Source organism: Pinus tabuliformis, chromosome 5_2 (genome assembly GCF_031772625.1).
Source record: "Pinus tabuliformis cultivar Carrire ecotype Pingquan chromosome 5_2, CPIR1, whole genome shotgun sequence".
In the NCBI taxonomy this organism is placed as follows: Eukaryota; Viridiplantae; Streptophyta; class Pinopsida; order Pinales; family Pinaceae; genus Pinus; species Pinus tabuliformis.
The window spans coordinates 1,024,018,700-1,024,041,741 of NC_142306.1; the positions used below are offsets into that span (position 1 = coordinate 1,024,018,700).

General features: G+C 36.6%; 1 protein-coding gene across 3 annotated transcripts in view; it reads left to right on the plus strand.

Annotated features, from left to right (window-relative positions):
- The window catches only part of LOC149162734 (fatty acid amide hydrolase-like), a 346,996-nt gene that overhangs the window by 111,541 nt on the left and 212,413 nt on the right, over positions 1 to 23,042 (plus strand). For all 3 annotated transcript variants that reach the window (XM_089437357.1, XM_089437358.1, XM_089437356.1), the window contains exons 3-5: positions 6,338 to 6,398; positions 6,637 to 6,848; positions 6,951 to 7,068. In XM_089437357.1, the coding sequence (XP_089293483.1) occupies positions 6,338 to 6,398; positions 6,637 to 6,848; positions 6,951 to 7,068 (391 nt within the window). The remainder of the gene's footprint in view (positions 1 to 6,337; positions 6,399 to 6,636; positions 6,849 to 6,950; positions 7,069 to 23,042) is intronic.

A 23,042-nucleotide genomic window follows, 5' to 3' on the forward strand; every position in this document is an offset into this window, starting at 1 on the left:
CTGGATGTCTTTCTGCCCTCTCAACCTTTTACTCTCTGGATCAGGAAAACTTCCTCCGGAAACTATCCCTACCCGTCTCTGCAAGAAATATCCTCGATGAGCTTCTTTGGAAACTACTGTGCTGCTCTCTTGAGAAAATAGATATTTGATCTCTCACTCAATGTGTTTTCCAAATGCCTATCTAGCCTTTTCTTATAATCCTCCAGTTGAGTAATCAACGACCCAGATTAGATTCTAATCAATGGCTCTGATCATATTGACTCGATCTTCATCTTCTTTTAGAAGATTCACACCCAGTTTCATTAATACCCTTTAATTATTTTAATTTGCTAAGTTTAGACTTAGGCACCCATTAAAAATAATTAATTATGTTAATAAAACTGTCTCTGTGTGAATTTTACCAAAATGATTTCTGGGTATTCTGAAATACATGTGTCCTAGCCTCCCTACAAATTTTTAGGCTTAGATAACATCCGATGCTACTAGAAATCAATGCTCCCTCTTAGCGAGGAATGTGCTCTAGTAATGGAACCTATTGAAGCATCAGCCTGACTTTGTAACATCTCCCTCTACGCTGCTGATGTCTGATTACTGCCCACCAACTACTGCACAAATGCTGCATCCATGTTGTTGTTGACTCTGCATTGGCTGCCAACTGCATTTGCACTACAACTCTGCTCCAACTGCCGCTACTGCCTTCTGCAACAACTGCAATAGAAAAACATCCAAAATATTGAACAAGTGTTCAACATGATGCATCTATTGCTGGAGTTTTGACTGCTGCTAGTCTCTGTGCTGACCCTCTGAAGCCTTCACGTTGCTACTGACTCTGCACTATGCTAACTGCATTGCTGCTCAGCCTTTGGCGCTCCTAGCCATTGCAACTGTCACTCTGGCACTCCTCTTTAACAACTGACACTGGTCCATCCTGCTACTTTTGATATAGGCTCCCGTAACAAGGTATTGATCCAAGAGGTGGACTCCTCAAGGATCCTTCCCATTTGTAGTTCTTTCGATCTACAGTACTAGATCACCCCACCTCTCCCTTGGAGGTATCTAGGCAACCATGGAAAAATCCTCTTCCTCGATCTTTGGTGTTGTAACCTGCAGATCATGTTTTTCGTCCTTGTCCTTCTTCTTGACAGGACACTATGTAGCATAGTGACCAAATTCACCACACCAAAAACATTTGATCTTTGAGATGTCCTTCTTCCACCTTCGCTGCTCCTGCTGCCCCTTTGATGCAAGGGTTGCATTCTCTTCCTCCTCTTTGGGCTTTGTCCCATTGTTGTTGTTGCTATCAAGTTTTCACTTGACTAAGTCTCGCCTCATCTCTTCCTGCTGAATAGCAGCCCACATCCCTTCCCAATTCGACAATTTCTCTTTGTTCAGGATACTCTGGACAAACACTTGCCATTCTTTTGGGACTAAATTCAAGGCCAACCTCACCATCTCAGTGGGGTGAGGCACTGATCATATAGCTACCAATGAGTCTCGAACCTCCCAAAGCTTCGATAGGAACATATCAATGTGTTCCCCCTTCTCCATCTTCATGGATCTCATTTTCTCTTCCAAGTACATCTACCACTGCTTAGAAGATCCCTAATACAATGTAGCCAGGCATCTCACATCTCCTTAGCAGTCCCTTTTCCAGAAATGTGACACACAACATGATTCCTCACTCCGTCGAGGATCAACCGCTTGGCCTTCGCCATTTCATCCTTGTACTTCTTGAGTGGATCCGCATCTACAGATTCAACTACCACACTATTGACATAGGCTTTGAGATTATGCTCATCCATAAGACAGGAGATCCTAGCCTTCCAGATCACATAGTTGGATGCTCCGTCCAACCGATGTTGATCTCTCATCCCATTAGCTGCCATCTCTACCAACAAAAATGTCAAACTACCTCCTCTCTCCTCTACGCTGCTGCTAGGCTGGCCTACGCACTCCCTCCCTGTTGGAGTTAGTAGATCTGCTGCTACTTAGCAATTGAGAAATAAAATTCCCTGGCTAGGAATTCTCAGAGGAAGAAATTCCCTCAAAACATGCCTCCTTCCTTCTTCTCACGTTTTTTTGCCCCAAGAACTGCTGCAGAAAACTGCATCTCGCCTGAAGACTGCTCTGCACTGAAGTTACTACTGCACTGCTTCCTCTGTCGTTGACAAATCTCAATCTGGAAATCTTACCTCTTTGTCAGCTTACTCAAAGAGAGATTTTCCTTGAGAATCTTGCCCTCCTGGCCTGGACTGCGCAATCCATTTGGGGTTTCGATCTACTGCCTATGCAACACTTTGATCTCCCTCCTTCTCTTCAACGCTCGGCTCTTTCGGTCTGCTCTCTTGCTTCACCTATGGTCTAATACCATGTGAAAATTTGGAGACCCAAATTTCTACTGTAGCAACTGATTAAGTTTCTTCTATTTGTTAAATAACTGAACAAATTATTTACTGTGTTCTACGGTAAATATCGAAACCAATACACTGTAGCCTTCACTAATTAAATTATATGTGGAAACAAAAATTGAGCAAGAAGAAATACATAACACACAATGGACACCGTTGTTTTTGGACAAATGTCCCCGGAAAAACCCAATGTGGGAAAGTCCGTGTAACAGTTGAGGGTTTTTATTATTAAGCAGTAGTTTTTTTAATACAATTCTTTGGATGCCCAAACTGGCAATCCTATACAGAGATCTAATTGGGAAAAAAGGTAGTGAGATGATCTCACCCTGTCACTAGAATATCTGACACTGATATGCACCGGAGATGAGCCTCTGCGCCGCCTCTGTGCGGTACTGCGTCAAACCCACGCAATCAGTACATCATTACTGTTGGGATTGCGCTGCACCTCCTCTCGATCCTCTGTTAGCTGGAAACTTCGGCCCTCTGGCCTCCTGGTCTCACACCCCGGCTCCGACACTAAATCTCGATTGTTCCTCAGCAGAATTTCTGACTCCCTCTTAATCTTTGCACTGCCACAACGTAGCTCTGTGTGGCCTTGCATCAGCCTCTCTAGACATCTTTCTGCCCTCTCTGCCTTGTACTCTACACGTCAGGAAAACTTCCTATGGAAACTATTACTACTCCTCACTACAAGAAATCTCCTCGATCACCTTCTTCAGTAACTGTTTCGCTACTCTCTTGAGAAAATCGATATCTGATCTCTCACTCAATGTGTTTTCCAAATGCCCATCAAGCCTCTTCTTATAATCCTTCGGTTGAGTAATCAACGGCCCATATTAGATTCTAATCAATGGCTCAGATCATATTGACTCGATCTTTGTCTTCTTCTAGAATATTCACACCCAGTTTCATTAATACCCTTTAATTACTTTAATTTCCTAAGTTTATACTTAGGCACCCATTAAAAATAATTAATTATTTTAATAAACCATCTCTAGGTGAAATTTCCCAAAATGATTTCTAGGTATTCTAGAATACATGTGTCCTAGCCTCCCTACAAATTTTGAGGTTAGAGCACATCCGATGCTACCAGAAATCAACACCTAGCTCATGATGGTGGGTGTATTACTTGGCCCCTTTGTATTTTAATTTTGGCTCTTGGTGGAGTTTACTAGAAAATTCCATTTGCTAATGTTCAAGGTGCAAAACCTTTATATTCTCCTATGGCACATATAAGTAGGCAAGTTTGTTTTAAAAGGGCCAAACCTTTTTTGTAATGAAAACATATATGTTAAGGTGAAGTTAAAGATCACATTATCATGGGACCACCCCCTTCATAATTCATATGCTAGCTTATCCACCAATTTAACCCATGTTATGGAGGGGATGGCATCATGGCACATACACCCACAATTATTGATATTTTATTGCATTTCAATGGGGTTGCCCGCTTACCTTCTTAGCCATGGTATATGATTGTGACCATTTGACTTGAAGATATAAGCACTATTTCTAGATGGATGGATCGTTCTAAGTTTTATTGTCTTCATTTGGTGGGTGTTCACATTTCTAATGGCTCATAAAATAAATCATGAAGGGGTACCATATGATTCACTTACAATGACATCACAATAAGATCTGTTTTCTTGATGGAAGCATGGTGTTCACCTATCACATGGAGCCCCATTGACTTCAAGATATATTATATGGAGGTCGATACATGTTATTCATAGATGTTGGATTACAAATTCATATATGTTGAGATTCATTATGTGGGATGAGTTGTCATTTACGGCATCAACCTTTTCTTTCATTGGCCATTTGTTTGTATTTTAATTCATTCTAACCACATCAAGGTGCATAGGATATTAATTTCTATACCATGTGGAATTGCCTATGTTCATTTTGAGTTGTTGTATCTTTTCATCAAGCTAGAGACCATGCACTGTGAAAATTGTACAACATATGTGGTGGTGACATTGCAACATTGAGACACCTTTTGTAATGCAACCATTCTCCTCATGCACAAACTAATAAGTGCCATACATGGATTAATCTCCTTAGAAGTTGGTTTGTGGAAAATTGAAGGTCAATGTCAATTAATTACAATGAGGAGGTTGTTATCTTGGGGTCCATTGTGTCTATCTAACCCCTTGTTTTATTATTGTTGAAACTATCTCATGGAGTTAGTTGGGATGAGAACTTTATTATATTGTTTTCCTTGTGGAGGATAATTATTTTATTATTTCTTCTAGGAGAAGAAAGTGGATCTCAACTTTTACTTTTAGTAAGATGTCTATGGAGAAGATTTAAAATGCAATATATTTTATTATTATTCCTTGGACAACTAATAGATATAGGAAAATAATTTATTGTAAAAAGTGTTGAGCTCAAACTTATAAGGGTTTGCTCTCTCCATTTGAAGGGGTGGGTTGAAAGTACTCATAAAGCTTTTGGGATAAAATTGCTCTTGTCATTGTCTAAGCTATTGTAGAATGGTTATGCTTCTTTTCTGAATGTAAGGTGGATGTTCTTGGTGCATATTAGTGACTCATATTTCCGGTTTTTGGATTGTCAAAGTTGAATCAAAGAGCCATAGAAGAGTAGTCTTGTTACATTGGAAGAAGTTACTCCTTAACTTATTTATTTCTTTAACTTCTTTACATATTTGCATAATGATGATCGTAGCAAAAAAACATATATTATTATCTATATGCATATATATATTTCCATCGTAGGGAAAAGTGTACAATACTCAAGGCCACCCTCCTATTCTCTTTTGATACCATCTCAAGGATCCAACATGTAGCCACATCATTGTGTTTAGACAAGAATTGGCCATATGAAACAACTCATTTGTGGTCCATGAGGGGACAAACTTCTACTTATGTTGGATTCCTTAGGGTCTTGGGTTGTTAATTTGTTTCTTCTTGTCCAAGGAAGATGAGATATTAGTCGATCAAAAACAGGTTTAAGCTATATGTTTTAGTCTTGATCCATATCTTGAAGAAATATCTTCCCATGCTAGTCATCTTAAGGCTTTAGTAGACAAATCATGTGCTTTTCTCAAGCAATCTACTTTAACTCCATCCATAACTATGCCAGGACACAAAACTCAATTGAGTTTACACACACACTTTTCTCAAGCAATCTACTTTAACTCCATACTTATGCCAAGACACAAAATCCAATTGAGTTTTACCTCTGGCCAAGACACACAAGAATAGATTCATCACTAACTCTAATAATATTACATATAATTATAAATTGAAAACATATAATATATTCAAAATCAAATAGTTTTATTGAAAGTGTTCATTTTCTCAGTTTTTTATAAAATAAATTTAATAAAAATCCAAAATTTTCCCTTGTATTATATCTAATTACGAAATATATATACAAATCATTCCCATAAACATGTAAATGTTATCTTTGATTACCAAATATATAAACAAATCTTTACCATGAATGCATGTAAATGTTATGTCCTTTCTAAATCGGATACAAATCGACAGTTTATGTCGTATGCTCGTTTGCTATAAAATATATCTATCTACATCACTATCCTCAAGAATGAGGATTTCGTGATTGAGAAAAATATATCTATCTAGATCACTATCCTCAAGAATGAGGATTTCACTATCCTCAAGAATGAGGATTTCGTGATTGAGAAAAATATATCTATCTAGATCACTATCCTCAAGAATGAGGATTTCGTGATTGAGAGATGGCATGTGATCAGTAATGAATTGGCTGAAATGGATATGTAATTACTTTGAAGCTACGCTATTTCTTCGTTACAAGTAGATAGGATAGAGATATATGTTGGGCTAATTTTGTTTAATAATTCGATTTTGTTGTACAGGCTTCTTTTAATGTCTATGCTAACATTGATATCCTAATTTTTGTTTTCCGATTTGCTCTTGCAGTTGTTTGCATATGCACGTATTAAGGAACCTCCAATGTATTTTCCAGAATTTCCAGAAGAAGGTATGCATAGTTAAGCATTTCAACAACAAATCTTCACATATTGCATGGTCTACTATTTAAAAAAATATAATTGCCTGAAATAGGAGTTAAGCGTTTGCAATAATCGAGTAAATAGTATGCAGTTTGGAAAACGAGAATTGAGACTCTTTGAATAATATACTACGCTAAAGGAGATTTCTATTTTCTTTCTCCACAAGCTAATGTATTTGACCATAAGTTATCAACTGTCGAAGTGCAGAATTTGAAGAACCAGAGGTTGCATGTATTGATTGGGGTTTATCTCCACGTGAAAAGGTCTCTCAAGTGGTGGATTGCCTTCCTGGTGATACTTCATCTACCTTAATTCAGGCAGCAAAAGGACAATTAGATGATGAACAACCATTTTTCAAACGTTGGACGATTCGAGATTTTTCAAGGGCCTACCTATCAGGGAACGTCACTCCCACCCAGGTAGGCATATATATAATCTACACGGTGATAAGTTCACAATAATTTCCACTGCGAAAAGAAAACTAAAGTCTATTTTACCTTACTATATTTTGTTGTGTACAGGTCGCAGAGCGCTTTATATCTTCGGTGAAGCAGTCGTCCGGAATGTGCATATTCATAAACTACGATCCCGGAGATATTCTTAGACAAGCTGCAGAATCCACAATGCGTTATAAGAAAGGTACACACATCCCATGCCACCCATATGATATGTAAGTAAATTGAATCGTCACATGCATGGCAAGGTATTTCGGTTAAAGCCTATCGATGATGTAAAACTGAAATGTACTAAATTCACGAGTGTCTCCGATTTTTTGTAATGTGTAACTCCATACTCCAATATATACTGTTGGATGTTATTTTGGTTGAATCACATGGACGAATTAATTTACACAGACATATCTTATAAATGAGAGGAAGGTAACAGTGAAATGAATTTGACTGGTTATATTGTTTGAAAAGAAATATTGAAGTGAATTTAGTTGATTATTTTCTTCAAAGATAGAGTATTTCTAGATGGTTTATACCTAACATATAACTAAGAGTGTTAGTGAATATATGATATGGGAAGCGATGGAGAAGATTGTCAAACAAATGGGCATTGTCAAATGAATCCTAATTAAACAACGGGATATATATATATAATGTCATGAAATGATAGATGAAAATTTCTGGAAAACTGTGATTGATGTTTTGGGGAAGATTTTACTCATCTTCTGAGATTGATGTTTTCAGTGAATATTGTACTCATCTTCCAAAGCAGAAACTGGAAAATGAGTGAAATGTATATAGTTTTGAGATTTCTATTATCGAAAATGAGTGAAAAGTTTAACAGTGAAATGCTCGCCCAAAGCGTGAGTGAACATCGTGATGGATGTTTTAGGTGAACATTCACTCATCTTCTAACATTTTGGGTGAACATTTCACTCATTTTCTATAAAAAAAAATTTAGTGAATATTCACTCAACACGAAAAAACCCATATATATATATATAACTCAACTAACCTTCTTATTATAATAAGGGGTAAAACTGCAACTCAGTAACGTAGTATCCTGACTTGACTTCATATATGGGGTAAAAGTGGGCTACTTAGGCATGTCACTAGCGTATCTGCCAGCACCCAAAAACAAAACCATATATATATATAAATAAATATAAATAACTCAACTAACCTTCTTATTATGTTAATGGTGTAAAACTGTAACTATGCTAAGGGGTAAAACTGCAACTCAGTAACGTAGTATCCTGACTTGACTTCATATATGGGGTAAAAGTGGGCTACTTAGGCATGATACGGGAGTATCTGCCAGCACCAATTATTCAATTCCTGTAAACGAAATTACATTGCGACGAAGAGGTTGAGCTACCGGCAAAACCAACACCATCCGATCAACAACCAAACAAATCGATGATCAGCGTTGCATTACGAGGGCCATGTTGAGAATATTTGGCGAATTTAATTTTCTTTTTCGCAGAGGAGAGAGACAGAGAGTTATAACTTTCCAAAGCTACTTTCATGAAACTAGAGCGGAGCTACCTAGACTATTTTCCAGGCTTGAATTTCGCCCAACTGCAGCTATTTCAAACTTATGAATAATATTTACTCACGACAGAGGAAGTAGGTTTTGGAGCAACACAATAAAATTTACCATTGAATTCTAAAACATGAAATACATTTACATGAGACTGCGGCCCATTCATCAACTAAAATAAAAGTTACAGTGATTTAAACTTACGCTCAACACTACATAGTAAAACACAGTAACTGTTGTTTTATGCGCCCACCAAAAATTGCTCCACAATTTTCTCCACAGAGACTTGTGCTCTTTTTCGACTTGCTCTCTAACCTACCAAAAATTGCTCCACAATTTTCTCCACAGAGACTTGCGCTCTTTTTCGACTTGCTCTCTAACCTCTCAATTTTACACTTGTGCTCTTTTTCGATTTGCTCTCTAACCTCTCTACACAGTCTTACTCTTCTACACAGTCTTACTCTTCTACGCGCCCACCAAAAATTGCTCCACAATTTTCTCCACAGAGACTTGTGCTCTTTTTCGACTTGCTCTCTAACCTCTCAATTTTACATTTAATTCATGACAAAGTGAAATTAATTTTGATGTTGTCGTTGAGTGTGATCAGAGTCGCGCAGGTGTTTCTTGAGTGTGGGCAAGGTTGTTGAATTAATGCTTGCCCATATTTGTTTATCTAAGTACATAAGTTATTTAAATGCCTTTTCTGAGTTTCTGAATGGTTCGCGTCCAGCTTCGGTCCTTCTATCTTCACGCTGAGACGCAACCTGCAAAAATGTCTTTAACCAGAGACGCAACCTGCAAAAAGTACGTCTGACAGGTATGGCTGCTGTTTGACTGTTTATTGTGGTGGTTGGGATTATTATTTCCAACACTTCCCCTTAATCACAACTGCCGCCATTGACAATTCCCAAATAGTTTTTGAGATAAGCGAAATTTTCTCCTGCCAATGGCTTTGTGAAAATATCAGCAAGTTGTTCCTGTGATCTGCAGTGTTGCAACACAATTTCATCATTGTTAATCAACTCTCTAATAAAATGATATTTAGTGTCAATATGCTTGGTCCTTTTGTGGAAGACAAAATTCTTTGACAATGCAATCGTTGAGGTGTTGTCACAGAAAATAGTTGTCGCACCCTCTTGGTCATGACGAAGATCCCTCAACATCCTTCTCATCCAAACTGCTTGACACGCTGTTGCTGTTGTTGCGACATATTCAGCTTCTGTTGTTGACAATGACACTATTGGCTGCTTCTTGGAGGCCCATGAAATGGCTTCGGAACCCAAATGAAAAACATATCTTGACGTGCTCTTTCTGTCATCGACACTGCTTGCCCAATCACTGTCAGTGTAACCAACCAGCCTAAAATCACTTGTTGCTGTGTACAAAACGCCATACTGTTTTGTCCCATTGACATACCTCAGAATCCTTTTCGCTGCTTGCCAATGTGTCTCCTTGGGTGTCTCCATGAACCTTGACACCAAACTTACTGCATACATTATATCTGGCCTAGTGGCGGTCAAATACATCAGGCTACCTATCATGCTTTTGTATAATGTCGGATTGACATTGCTACTGCAATCTTCTTTGCTCAACTTCAACCCTATGACAATTGGAGTTGGTGCGGACTTGTTGTTCTGCATTTTAAACCTCTCCAAAATTTCTGCCACATACTTTGCTTGAGAGATAAAAATTCCATTTTCTGTTTGCTTCACTTCTATGCCCAAAAAATATCTTAGCAATCCCAAGTCAGTCATTTCAAACTCACTCTTCATTACTTGTTTAAAATCAGCGATGAGGAAATCATCACTGCCTGTAAAGATCAAATCATCTACATATAAGACAACAATGAGAATCTTACCTTCGCTCTCTTTGATGTAGAGAGTAGGCTCACTGTCACATTTGTCGAAACCATTGTTCAACAAGTAAGCATCTATCCTGCTGTACCATGCGCGCGGTGCTTGCTTCAATCCATAAAGAGCTTTCTTCAACCGATATACTTTGTCTTCTTGTCCTTCAATCTCATAACCAAGCGGTTGCGCGACATACACTTCCTCTTTCAGCACTCCATTCAAGAACGCTGACTTTATGTCCATCTGATACACTGTCCATTTATGCTGCGCGACAATCGCCACAACTACGCACACTGTCTCCATCCGCACGACTGGCGCGAACATCTCCACGTAATCTCTTCCATGCTGCTGCTTGTATCCTTTGACAACTAGCCTTGCTTTGTGCCTTTCAATCTTTCCCTCAATGTTACTTTTGGTCTTATAGACCCACTTCACTCCAATGACATGTTTTCCTTTTAGAAGGCTCACTAACTCCCATGTGTCATTCCTTTCTATTGCTTCTATTTCTTCCTCCATTGCTACAACCCATTTTTCTTCTTTGACTGCATCTTCAAAGTGGATTGGGTCATCTACATGACAAAATAATGCAAATAAGGAATTCAGACCTGCGCTACTATCAACTTCATCTTGCTCATAAATTTCATTTAAATTTCTGAACTTTGGCCTTCTTGTGCTTGTTGAAGATGGGTTTGACATGTCACTTGGTGTCGCGCTTCGCGGTGTGCTTGGAGAAGCACTTGCTTGGCTGCGTGAAATTGTCCTATTATTTGTTGATGGCATTGCTTGCTGCCTGCTTTGCTGCACTTGAATAGGAGTAGAGGGAGTCACTATTGAGGAATTACTTGCTGTTGTTAATTCCTCTCTGTCCTCATTTGGTATGCATGCTTTGACATTGATTGTCTTTTCTAAACTTCCATCCCATGCTTCCTCTTCTATGAACTGCACATCTCTGTTGATTATGAATTTCTTGGTTGATGGATTTTAGAGTTTGTATGCCTTGGATTCATCACTGTATCCAACAAATATGCATTTCTCCCCCTTGCTGTCCAACTTCTTTCTCAACTCATCTGGGACATGTGCATAAGCCACACATCCAAAAACTCTCATGTGAGTGACATTTTGTTTTCTTCCACTCCATGCCTCTTCAGGAACAATGTTCTGGACACTTTTGGTTGGACATCTATTCAAGATATATGCTGCACAAGTGACAGCTTCAGCCCAATAGTCATTTGGCAAATGCTTTGCCTTCAACATACTCCTTGCCATCTCCATAATGGTCCTATTCTTCCTTTCTGCCACACCATTTTGCTGCGGTGTATATCTTGTTGTAAACTGCTTGTGAATTCCATGCTCCCTACAAAATTGAAGGAAGTTGTTTGAGATGTATTCTCCACCTCTGTCTATCCTAAGGACTTTGATGAAATGTCCGCTTTGCTTTTCAACAAGAGCCTTGTATTGGCGAAAGCGCTCAAACACTTCACTTTTTTGTTTTAGGAGAAAGACCCATGTCTTCCTTGTGTAGTCATTTATGAAGGTCAATACATAGTGACTACCACTAATTGATGGTGTCTGCATTGGTCCACATAAATCTGAGTGGACAATCTCCAAAGGTGCCTTTGCCCTCACTGACTTTCCTGTTGGAAATGTCTCTCTATGTTGCTTGCCCAAGATACATCCTTCACATATGCTATCTGGTTTTTCTATGAGTGGTAAACCCTTCACCATGCCTTTCCTATGCAGCAAATTCAGACCTCCAAAGTTGTGATGTCCAAATCTCAAGTGCCATAACCAATTTTCATCTTATACCTTTGCTTGAAAGTTTACTTGTGTGACAGCTGCCCCTTTTCTTCCATTTTCTTGTGAGTTCATAGATAGTTGTGCTTGTGCACCTTCTTTCAGATCTGATCTTATCTTTAAGGGAAACATTCTATTGTTTGTCATCTGAACCTTTGCAATCAACTGTTTGCTTGGAGGCCTATCCAAAATTGTGCACACATCATTTTTGAAGAAGACATTGTAGCCTTTTTGTGTGAGTTGTCTAACGCTCATGAGATTATGTTTCAGACCGGGGACAAAGTAAACATCTGAGATGTATTTCTTCTCCCCCTTCTTTGTTAGGATATTTACTCTTCCTTTTCCCATGACAGAGGCTTTGCTATTAGTCCCTAATATCACTTCAGATTTCACACTTTCATCTAGATCAGAAAACATTTCTATGTTTCTTGACATGTGGTTGCTACACCCTGAATCTAGATACCATATATCACTCTATTTTTCTTGTGCTACATTACAAGCTAGAAACATGCTATCATGGTTCTGATTTTCTTTTGTGAAATTTACACTTGGTTTGTTACTAATGTCATACTGCTTCTTTCTACATTCATTTGCATAATGACCATACTTCTTACAGTAATGACATTGAACGTGAGATTTATCATACTTCTAACCTTGTGGTTGATTTTGGCTTGGGCCTTGACTTGGATTTTGATTGCTGCCTCTTCCATTTGAGCTTGAAGGGTTGCTTCTTCCACCTCTGTGTGGGCTTCTTCCTCTTCCTCTAGCATATGATCTTCCTCTGCCTTGACCTTGACCAAATGATACTTGTTTATTGAAGGCATGCTCCAATGAGGAGCTTGTTGCTCTGTTCAGTCTATGTTCATGAGAAATCAGTGATGCATTGAGCTCATCCACTGAAAACTGTGAGAGATACTTTGTCTCTTCTATGGCCACAACAATGGCCTCAAACCTTGCTGGCAGACTTCTCAAAATTTTCTCAATTATTCTTCTTTCCTCAAGTGTCTCACCATGAGACCTGATTTGAGTAACCAGCCCACTTACATGTGTAAAAAACGAGTCTATATTATCAGAATCTTTCATACAAAGTGTTTCAAAATCTCTCCTCAACATTTGCAGCTTTGCTGTTTTGACTTTTTCCATGCCTTGGTACGCTGTCTGGAGGATGTCCCATGCTTGCTTGGACTTCGTTGTTGTTGCAACCCTTGGGAAAATACTTTCATGAACCACTTGGAAAATATAAAACAGGGCTTTTGAATCCTTCTTCTTGTTGTCCCTTAACATATCTCTTTCTTGTTGAGATAAGTCATTGTATGCTACTGCATCTATTGGTTCTTGAAAACCATTCTCCACCAAATCCCAAATGTCTGAGAAGAAAACAGGGCCTTCATTGTAATAGCCCAATAATCATAATTTTTTCCATTAAACTGAGGTATTTGAGGATTAGTCAAACTTGTGCTTGATGTCGCCATTTCTGAGCGTAAAAACAAACTTTCTACCTATTGGTAAATATGATAAAAAACAATGCGTGCTCAAAACAATTTTCATTGTTAGTAAAAACACTTGTTTTTACACTAACAGAGTTTAACCCGCTCTGATACCATGTTGGAAAAATTTCACGAATTTAATTTTCGTTTTCACGGAGGAGAGAGACAGAGAGTTATAACTTTCGCGAAGCTACTTTCGTGAAACTAGGTTCGCGCACCGCGAGACTATTTTCCAGGCTTGAATTTTGTGTAACCGTGCAGCTATTTCAGAGACTTACGAATAATATCTACTCACGACAAAATGAGGAAGTAGGTTTTGGAGCAATACAATAAAATTTACCATTGAATTCTAAACCATGAAATACATTTACATGACACTGCCGCTCATTCATCAAGTAAAATAAAAGTTACAGTGATTTAAACTTACGGGCAACACTACACAGTAAAACACAGTAACTGTTGTTTTACGCGCCCACCAAAAATTGCTCCACAATTTTCTCCACAGAGACTTGCGCTCTTTTTCTACTTGCTCTCTAACCTCTCTACATAGTCTTACTCTTCTACACTCTTCATAACTTCTTAAAAAATGACTTTTACATTCATATATAACTCAACAAACAATTTTACATTTAATTCATGACAAACCAAAATTAATTTTGATGTTGTTGTTGACTGTGATCAGAGTTGCGCAGGTGTTTCTGGAGTGTGGGCAAAGTTGTTGAATTAATGCTGGCCCATATTTGTTTATCTAAGTACATAAATTCTTTAAATGCCTTTTTTGAGTTTCTGAATGGTTCACGTCTGGCTTCGGTCCTTTTATCTTCACGCTGAGACGCAACCTGCAAAAATGTCTTCAAGCAGAGACGCAACTTGCAAAAAGTACGTCTGACAGGTATGGCTACTGTCCGACTATTTATTGCAGTGGTTGGGATTATTATTTCCAACAGGTCAGCACTTCCAAAACCCTCAAAACGATCTCTGTCGTAGATGTAAGATGTTGCATACAGTTAGATTTTGGTATCGATAATATTTGTTTTGACAGAATCTATCAAGGGAAAAGGCTGCTATGAGTTCAGTATCCTCCCATCAAACTACCATCCTACAACACACCTTTCATCAGGCTTCACTTGTCACCATTGTCCGCTGATATAATTCTCAGTTGTTTGATCCCTCTATTCTTGATCGTCCCGTCTGCATGGCGTCATGGATAATCAATTGAGCCATGGGAGGTAATAAACCCAAGATCCAATTCTCCGCGTGATGGATTATTTACATTGGGTGTACCAATATTTTTATTTGCATTGGGTGTACCAATATTTTTATTAACCTGTGGTATAATCAAAGTGCTAGGTAGGCTATAGGAGGCGGCATTTTTCAAGGTTGGATTTTATTTTATTCATGAGATCATTAAAATTGCCGTAGTCTAACGAGCCAGAGGAATTGCTTGGAAAGTTATGGAAATTCTGGTTATATTTAGAGAAAATCCGACAAGGATTTTTGTAAATTCAAGTTATAGTTGTTAAACTTCAAAATTTTAGGTGTCTTAGACGTTTTTGATGGTGCTGAATCCATTTCCACCATCAAAAACATGATTCAAACACTGCCTCTACAAGATTTTTTGAAAGTTTTTTACCCGGATTCTGGCCACTTTTAGCCGTCCAAGCAATTCCTCTGCCTTGGTAGACGACTCCATTAAAATTCGATTGTGGGTAAAGGGTCATGGAAAAGAGTATTCTAAAGAGACCACATTTTGGTATGGAAAACAATATATATTTTGTTATGATTTTGAAAAAAAATTGGTAGAAAGTTTTGAAAATTCAGATTATAGAAATGAAATGATATTTTAAAGTCCACAAGACTTTTTCAATTTAATCTTTTTCTTATTCAAATTGATGATGAACTGGTCCAACCTTATCCCATCGCTAAAAAAACAATGCCAAGAAACTGATGTTAACATATTCTGATAACTTTCTATGATGTCTTTGATCACATCACATTCCAAGAAACTGATGTTAACATATTCCCATTACTTTCTATGATGTCTTTGATTGCATCACATTCCAAAATGAAATGTTTTTCCGATTCTACTGCCCAAGACGTGCAAAATGTACACACTCATTCTTCCCGAGCTTCTTTAGGCCTTTTCCACCATTCTGTTTCACACCGAATTTGATGTGAGTTGGTTCTTAATTGAGCAATAAGAACCTTTGCCCTCCATGGAATGCTAGCTCCAATGAACTCTTTTTGTAGTAGATAACACATAGGGTTGAATTCCTCAATGTAGTACTTCTTCATTCTACCCAACTCTTTTCCCCATACCCGTTTACGAAACTTCTCCATAACCAAATTCTTTAGCTCCTTGCTATATGTGGGACAAACATTGAGGTAGATATTCCATTTTTGAATGCATGTGTAGTTTTGTCTCATCCATGTTTCCTTTCTTTCACTCATACCTTCATTGAATATAACATTAGACCATCTACCTACTCCCATTTGCTCAATTCTTTTTAGATATCTTATGAGCCGTACCATAGCAATTGCTTTGATGGGAGTTGCTACTATTTCACTCAAGCTTTAGTATTTTGGGTGCCCCACGGGTTCTTGAAGGTGTTGAATCTATTTTTGACATCAAGAAAAGGATTTAAACACTCCCATAGTCAAATTTCTTGAAGAAATATTTGTCGTCGGGATGAAATTGTAGCCTCGTTAAACAACCCCCATTGGAAAGGGGAAAGTGTATTATTATTTTGTTTTCATTTTGTTCCAATGGTGTGAAGGTTAAAAAAAAAGGGACGTCTTTAAAAGGGAGGTGAAGAACTAAAGGAGGAAGGGAGGAAGTGTGATTAAAGAAGAATAACAAAAAGAAGAACGAAGGGATATAATGAAAATAGAGGAGAGGGTGAAGGTTGAGGAGCCAATGAAGAGAGAGGAGGTAGGTTGGAAAGATGATGTGAAGTAATGGAAGGAAAAGAGAGAAGTGTTGAAGAGCTAGGGAAGAAGCAGAAGAGAAAAGAAAAGAGCAAAAAGAGAGCAGAAAGTAAAGCTTGAGTTGTAGGTGAATGTAAAAATGTGTGTAAATTTGTTTAATTTTAATGAATGTTTGTATTCTTAATTGAGATTGCAATCGAAAAACACTAGAAATTTAATAAAATGAATCTTTGAACCCAACTGGGAAGTTGAATCTCATAAAGGCTTGCAAATGTAAACTTCATTAAAAAAATTATGAAGTTTAATGGAAGGCCAAAAGACTCATTTTGATGAAGATTTTTTTTTTTATGTGTATGTGTTTAATTACTGCATTTGTTTTGTTGTAGAAGCTATTGCTTATGTGGGCTACAAGGCATATTGTGCCCCTACCTTCTATTTGTGTTGTGGTTCTGAATTTTGCAAGAAACCCCTTATCATTCAAATTTGCACTAGACAAACCTATGTAACAACTATGAGTGATTAGCTAATCAATCCTTCATTTTGGATTAGTGTTTTTCCAATCATAGGGGGTGTCCCTAGTGTTCATGCACTATCAATCAATTACAAAAAATTGTATGATAGTATGACAAATGAGCACATAAAACAAAGGTCCTTAATATTCCTGCAAGTAACTAAAGACATACGAAATTTGATTTTAATAAATGTGAGAGAATTCCGATTTGCGATAGCGAGATATGAAAGAAATAAAGAGAAATAATTTGTAGTTTCAATGATTGATATAACTAAAGTAAAGGCACTTAGGCCACACAAGCCATTGCACAAAACAAGACAATTGTATCAACAAATTCAAAAAGCTATGAAGAAGTGCATAGGTAAATTCTATCATTGTATTTGCTAAAAGGTTGTTTGCTTTATAGAGATAGATGATAAGACTTTCTGCAATAATTTGCTTTGAAAAGAGTGTATGCAGTGTTACCCATCCATACACATGGGTAACCCTAGAAGATTTTTTTTCTCCTAAGATGCAGATTTCGAGCCATTCAATAGTGACCATCTTTCCATGATCCCCATTGTTGAGATGATGATCGATATTTCTCCACATACAATATCCCCTTTGATACCTCTTGTTCCTCATATTCTCAACTCATTTTCCTTGAGTAACTACTACCATACTTATCTATGGTGGTGGTTCAACACATGAGAAAAATTAGTCATTGATTCATAAAAAGTGTTTCATTTAATGTACTAGACATTTACGTAAGAATCATGGGTTGATGTTGGAAAATGAATCTTGATGCCTAGAAGTTATACTTGTTGCCTTTTTTCACCTTGGTGGTTATCTTTTTCTTCTAGTAAAGTGTGAGCACTTTGGGGCTTTTCTTTCATTGTTGAGGGGAGATATTCATAATAGGAGGCCTAGATTGAGATAGTGTGATTTGTCATTCCATACTTAACACCTTTCATGCATCCTTTTTCCCTGTTCCCCTACCTTTTGATTTGGTTTCTTTTAGTCACTCATACTAGTTCCCCACTTATCTTATCTTATGAGAACAGGGTTTGGAAATTTCTAAAGGTTGATGTAGTTGTGAAGGGAAAGAAAGAAATAAAGAAAATTTGAAATGTTAAAATGAAAAAATCTGGCAAGGGATGAACAATAATTAAAAGCCAAGTTAACTTGAGCTTGTCTCCTCATGTGAGGCCATCACCTTCATCCCATGCATATCATGTTTATCAAATCAAACCCTTATAAGAAATGAACTTACCATTTTAAAGAGGTCTTAAATGAAATCAATGAAAGCTTGTTAAACAAACTAATTAAAGCAAAGTAAAAGGTAAGGGCTTGAAAAAGCAGTGTTGAGGAAAGGAGAATTCAAATAAATGCAATTGCTCCCCCCACAAATGTGCTCATGGATGAAGGTCTTGTATAACCTATTGCAAGATTATAACCCCACATAAATGAGGTCCACCCTGTTATCACTCTTATAATAAGGGTTACCAAAGATCCTTGCAACCTACTAAAATTGACACAGACAAGACAATGGCCCACTATCACCATAGCCTAGGTCCCCACTCTTCTAGCGCAACTACCTTCAAAATGGCTATGGGAGGCTTCCCTTAGATGGCCTTAACTAACCAACACAAGTCAAGTGCCTTGTATGGGGCCAAATGGATGAAATGGAGTTATGTATTATTACCCCGCTAGTTCAATTTGTAAAATCTGTAGAAATATATATTAAACCATCAAGAATGAAACTCAAATCTAGCAAGTTATATTGTGTGAGTAGTCAAAATGAATGTATAAGAAATCAACTCACCAAATATTAACTTATTTCTACGATTAATACCTTGGTTAGAGAGGTTGTTATGCAATTCGGCTTGTTGTCTTGTTACAACCATATGCAAAATCTACATGAAATTGTAGAAAACAGTAAGGAAGTCCCATTTAAAATTGATAATACACTTATAAATCCAAGATCTAGGCATGGGGAGGATATAAGATAAAAGGTGAGTCACTTTGGACCACTTCTAAGTCTTAAACGTACAACAAAATTAAATTTCTAGCAAGTTGGAAATTCACTTGTTGTGGTTTGGGGTAAAAACCCCCTTGGGTGCAATCTTAGAAATTTATTTTAAACATGTACATGGTCCTTTGGAGGACGTTGATTATGACACCCAACCTTTATGCATGAGGACACCCTATGGATGGGGGACGTTGGAGCCCTTATGATGAGTATTGGACTGTGAGGTGACTTGGCACCATGCTAGACACTCTTACCAACACATTTGATCATGGATGATGCAACTTGGAGATTGGACATTACATGGATGATCTTGATGTGGCACATAGGTGTTAACCCAACAATTATGCCCCCCCATGGTACAATGAGACAAGATAATAAAATTTTTATTTTTATTACATTCATGACTAGATAAGGAACCATCACATCATGTCTAAGCAAGAAATCCACACATAAGAAAATAACACATCAATTGAAGTAAAGTCCATGCATGAAGTACATCTACGAGTGCACATAACATCTATGGTATAAGACATAGGAGTTGATATACCATGGTAAATTCATCTAAAGAACTCTTGAATGATGTATGGATGGATCATCATGTATCCAATGTAAGACCTAGAATAATGGGCCTTAATCGGAAGAAATGAGTAGGAGAGTTCATCCAATTAGCGCCATCACTCTCGAATGATTATGTCTCTCAAAGCAGTTACTCTAAAGGGACAACAATATCCACTCCAACAATATCTTCATCGGCCTCAATCTCATTAAAGCCTCCATTTGTACAAGAAATTTCATTGGAATAAGTGCAAGTTACATAAAATCAAGTGTGTCAATCATTTTTTTTAGCTTGATTACCATCATTAATGCTCCTCGGATCAAGAGTTTTCTCAATCAAGGACATTGAATTATGAACATGGTACTTGGATGTCAGTGGATTGATCGGGAATCCTTATCCTAATATCTTTGGAGTTATTGTGAAACTTATCATGATTTTATTTTTGGGAGCTATGCTTTATACCTATTTGTGGTGAACATTGTATATGCATGTTTATCATGCTTTATTTTACCTACTTATGGCAGGTTATATTGTAATCATTTTATAGTCAAAATAGTTTGACTTTTAATTCGTTCTAAAAATTTTAAAAAGATTTTATAAAGTTTATTAAAGTTTTGAAAAAATAATTATTACACTGAATATTTTGAAAATTAAAATTATTTTTTGAAATTTGAATTTCTATTTTTTTATTGGCTCATATAGATGAAATGACTAATTTTATGGGGTTATTGTTGTGTGTGGAGCATGATTGTTCAGAGGTCTTTGTTTCAGCCAGATGTATACCCCAGGAATTTTTTGTACACCCCTCCACGCGGGGGGGTGCGGGGGGGACTTGTCCCCCCCGCGGGGGTCCGGGGGGCCCCATCCTCCCCGCCTGGGGGGTCCGGGGGCCAGCGGTCCCCCGAAGCCAAAAATAAATGTAAAATTGCCTTGTAAAAGTATAGTAATTTCTAGTCAATCTTGGTCGTTCATTAGGCGGATGATCTGACGGTAGAACTTATGTTTGTTTAGGGTTTTTTGCCCTAGAAGGCAACCCCTCTCTTTGTATGAGGGTATTGTATTTGAGGCTGTGTGATAGATGTGTATTCAGTGTGAGCGAGAAACAGAGAGGTGAGACTGTGAGAGAAAACAGAGGATATTACAGCGGATTTGCTGTAGGTTGTGATTCTTCATTTTGCTGGATAATAGAAAGGAAGGATTGGCTATTCGGGGTGGACGTAGCCCAAACTGGGTGAACCATGTATATCCGTGCCTCTCTTGTTTTGTGCGTTTTCTGTGTTTATATTTCTGCAATATTTTATGTGTTCCATTGCTCCGTAATATATAATTTTCTAACAGTTATAAATAGAATTTGTTAGAAGATTTTTTATTTTTTTTTAAATCAAAAAAATTCTATATGCCACCAAGTGTCATAATAGTATACACATTAAATTTCAATATTTATGAAGAACATTACATACATCACAATTTCAATATTTATGAAATTTTCATATATATATATATATATATGCCATCAAGTGTCATAATAGTATACACATCAAATCTCAATATTTATGAAAAGCAATACACACATCAAATCTCAATATTTATGAAAATTTCATTTCTAGGTTATCTTTGATTTTTAATTAATGTGTAACTTTTGAAAATAGTTTACAAAATTATGCAAATTTTAGAAAAGAATTAACAATCAAATTTTTACTTTATGATTTTTTTGGGGTGGTTTAACATAAGAAAAACATCTAAAATTATTATGTCACTACCTAAATAAAACATTCCTAAATTATAATGGGAAATCTTTAACAAAATCTCTTTTAAGCTTTACTACAAGGACTCAGATACTATTGCAACAATTAAAAAAAATCTAATAAACACATTTATGATATTCTATCATTTCCTATATCAATATAGAGATATTTTTGAAAATGCAATCTAAGTTCTTCCTTTAAACTCTTGCTGCATTTGAGTCCATTCATACAATAATACATTTTCTTTAGATTTATGCTCAACATTTGAGTTGAATTATATATTATATGTATGACAAAAAATCATCGGAATTGCTTTTTACCTTTGTAAATTGATTTCTAATTGGAATTGATATTATAGTCTCAATTTTACATTTATTGCCTATCTAATCTATTAATAATTTAAAGTCCCCAATTCTTATATATATTTTCTATTGTTTTTCAAAAAAAAATATAAAATGGCTAAAACTTAAATATTCCTTTACTAACAACATATTTCAAAATAATATAATGTATTGATAAGAAAAAATAATGTCCCCTCTATTATAAATCTTTATAGCTCTTTGGTTTGCCCCTAAGTTAACATGTCTTTTCATAATTAATTATGTGTTCATTTAATATTATATAATATTTTTCTTTCAAACATTTTTATCTACCTTTAATAGCTAGCTTGATTTTATGGGAAACTTGTGTATGACTCATATAACGCCTTGAAATATCAAGTTGTCAAATAATGCAAGGTAAAGACTTATAAGCATTTGTAGATGCACTAGTTATTTAAGAATATAGACCACAAACAAAAGCCAATTAATGTCGTTTGTTGTGGAAATTTTTGTTATAAATGATTTTAATGCAAAATAAAAATTTCATTGTTTTAACTAAAAGCTTATTGAATCTTAACTTTGTGAATTCAACTATAAAAATATCCCTACTTAAAAGCTTTAACAATTCTATTTGTTTTAATATTTTGAAAATTTGTTTTAGTATTCTGGAGTAGAAACCTAAATTCAAAAGTTGAAGAAAACCTAAATTATTAGAGTTTCACGTGGCAGCCACATCAAGAAAGTGATCTTTCCCTTGGAGGAACTGAATAAACCTAGGAGTCCTTGATCTACCACAACCTATCGCTTAAACTAAATGTTAGACCTATTAAGCAGAAGCCACATAGATAACCATTAGATACATCATGTTTACTGATTAGCTATTCTTTATGAGATTGCCCTTAAAATACGATAGATCTAATGCCAACAACTATTAGAATACGACTTCAAGAGTGAATCCCTATTTTTCGATTATTGCAATGTACATCGTAGAAACCTAAATTCAAAAATTAAAGAAAATCTAAACTATTATAATGTCGCCTACAAAAAGCAAATCACAAATTTTAATAATTAAACAAATTTAAAATTTTTATGTATGGGGATAGGGAATTTTTATCTTAAATACAATCATTTTTATTATAAATTATTTTTTTGAATAAAAAACAAATACCAATTAACAAAACTACACTTGTGTATTAGTTTCATAACAAAAACTGATTCAAAACCTGATGTTACAGTTGGGAACGATCAAAGACCATAATGATTTGTCGCCCACGTTACTTCATATTTTCTCCTCTCTTTTGGGTCTCGGGTCACGTCGCTATGTTGTATTTTCTCCTCTCTTTTGGGCCTCGGGTCACGTCGCTATGTTGTTTTTTTGGGACGCTCTATGAACTTTTATGCTAGATGTATGCTTATGGG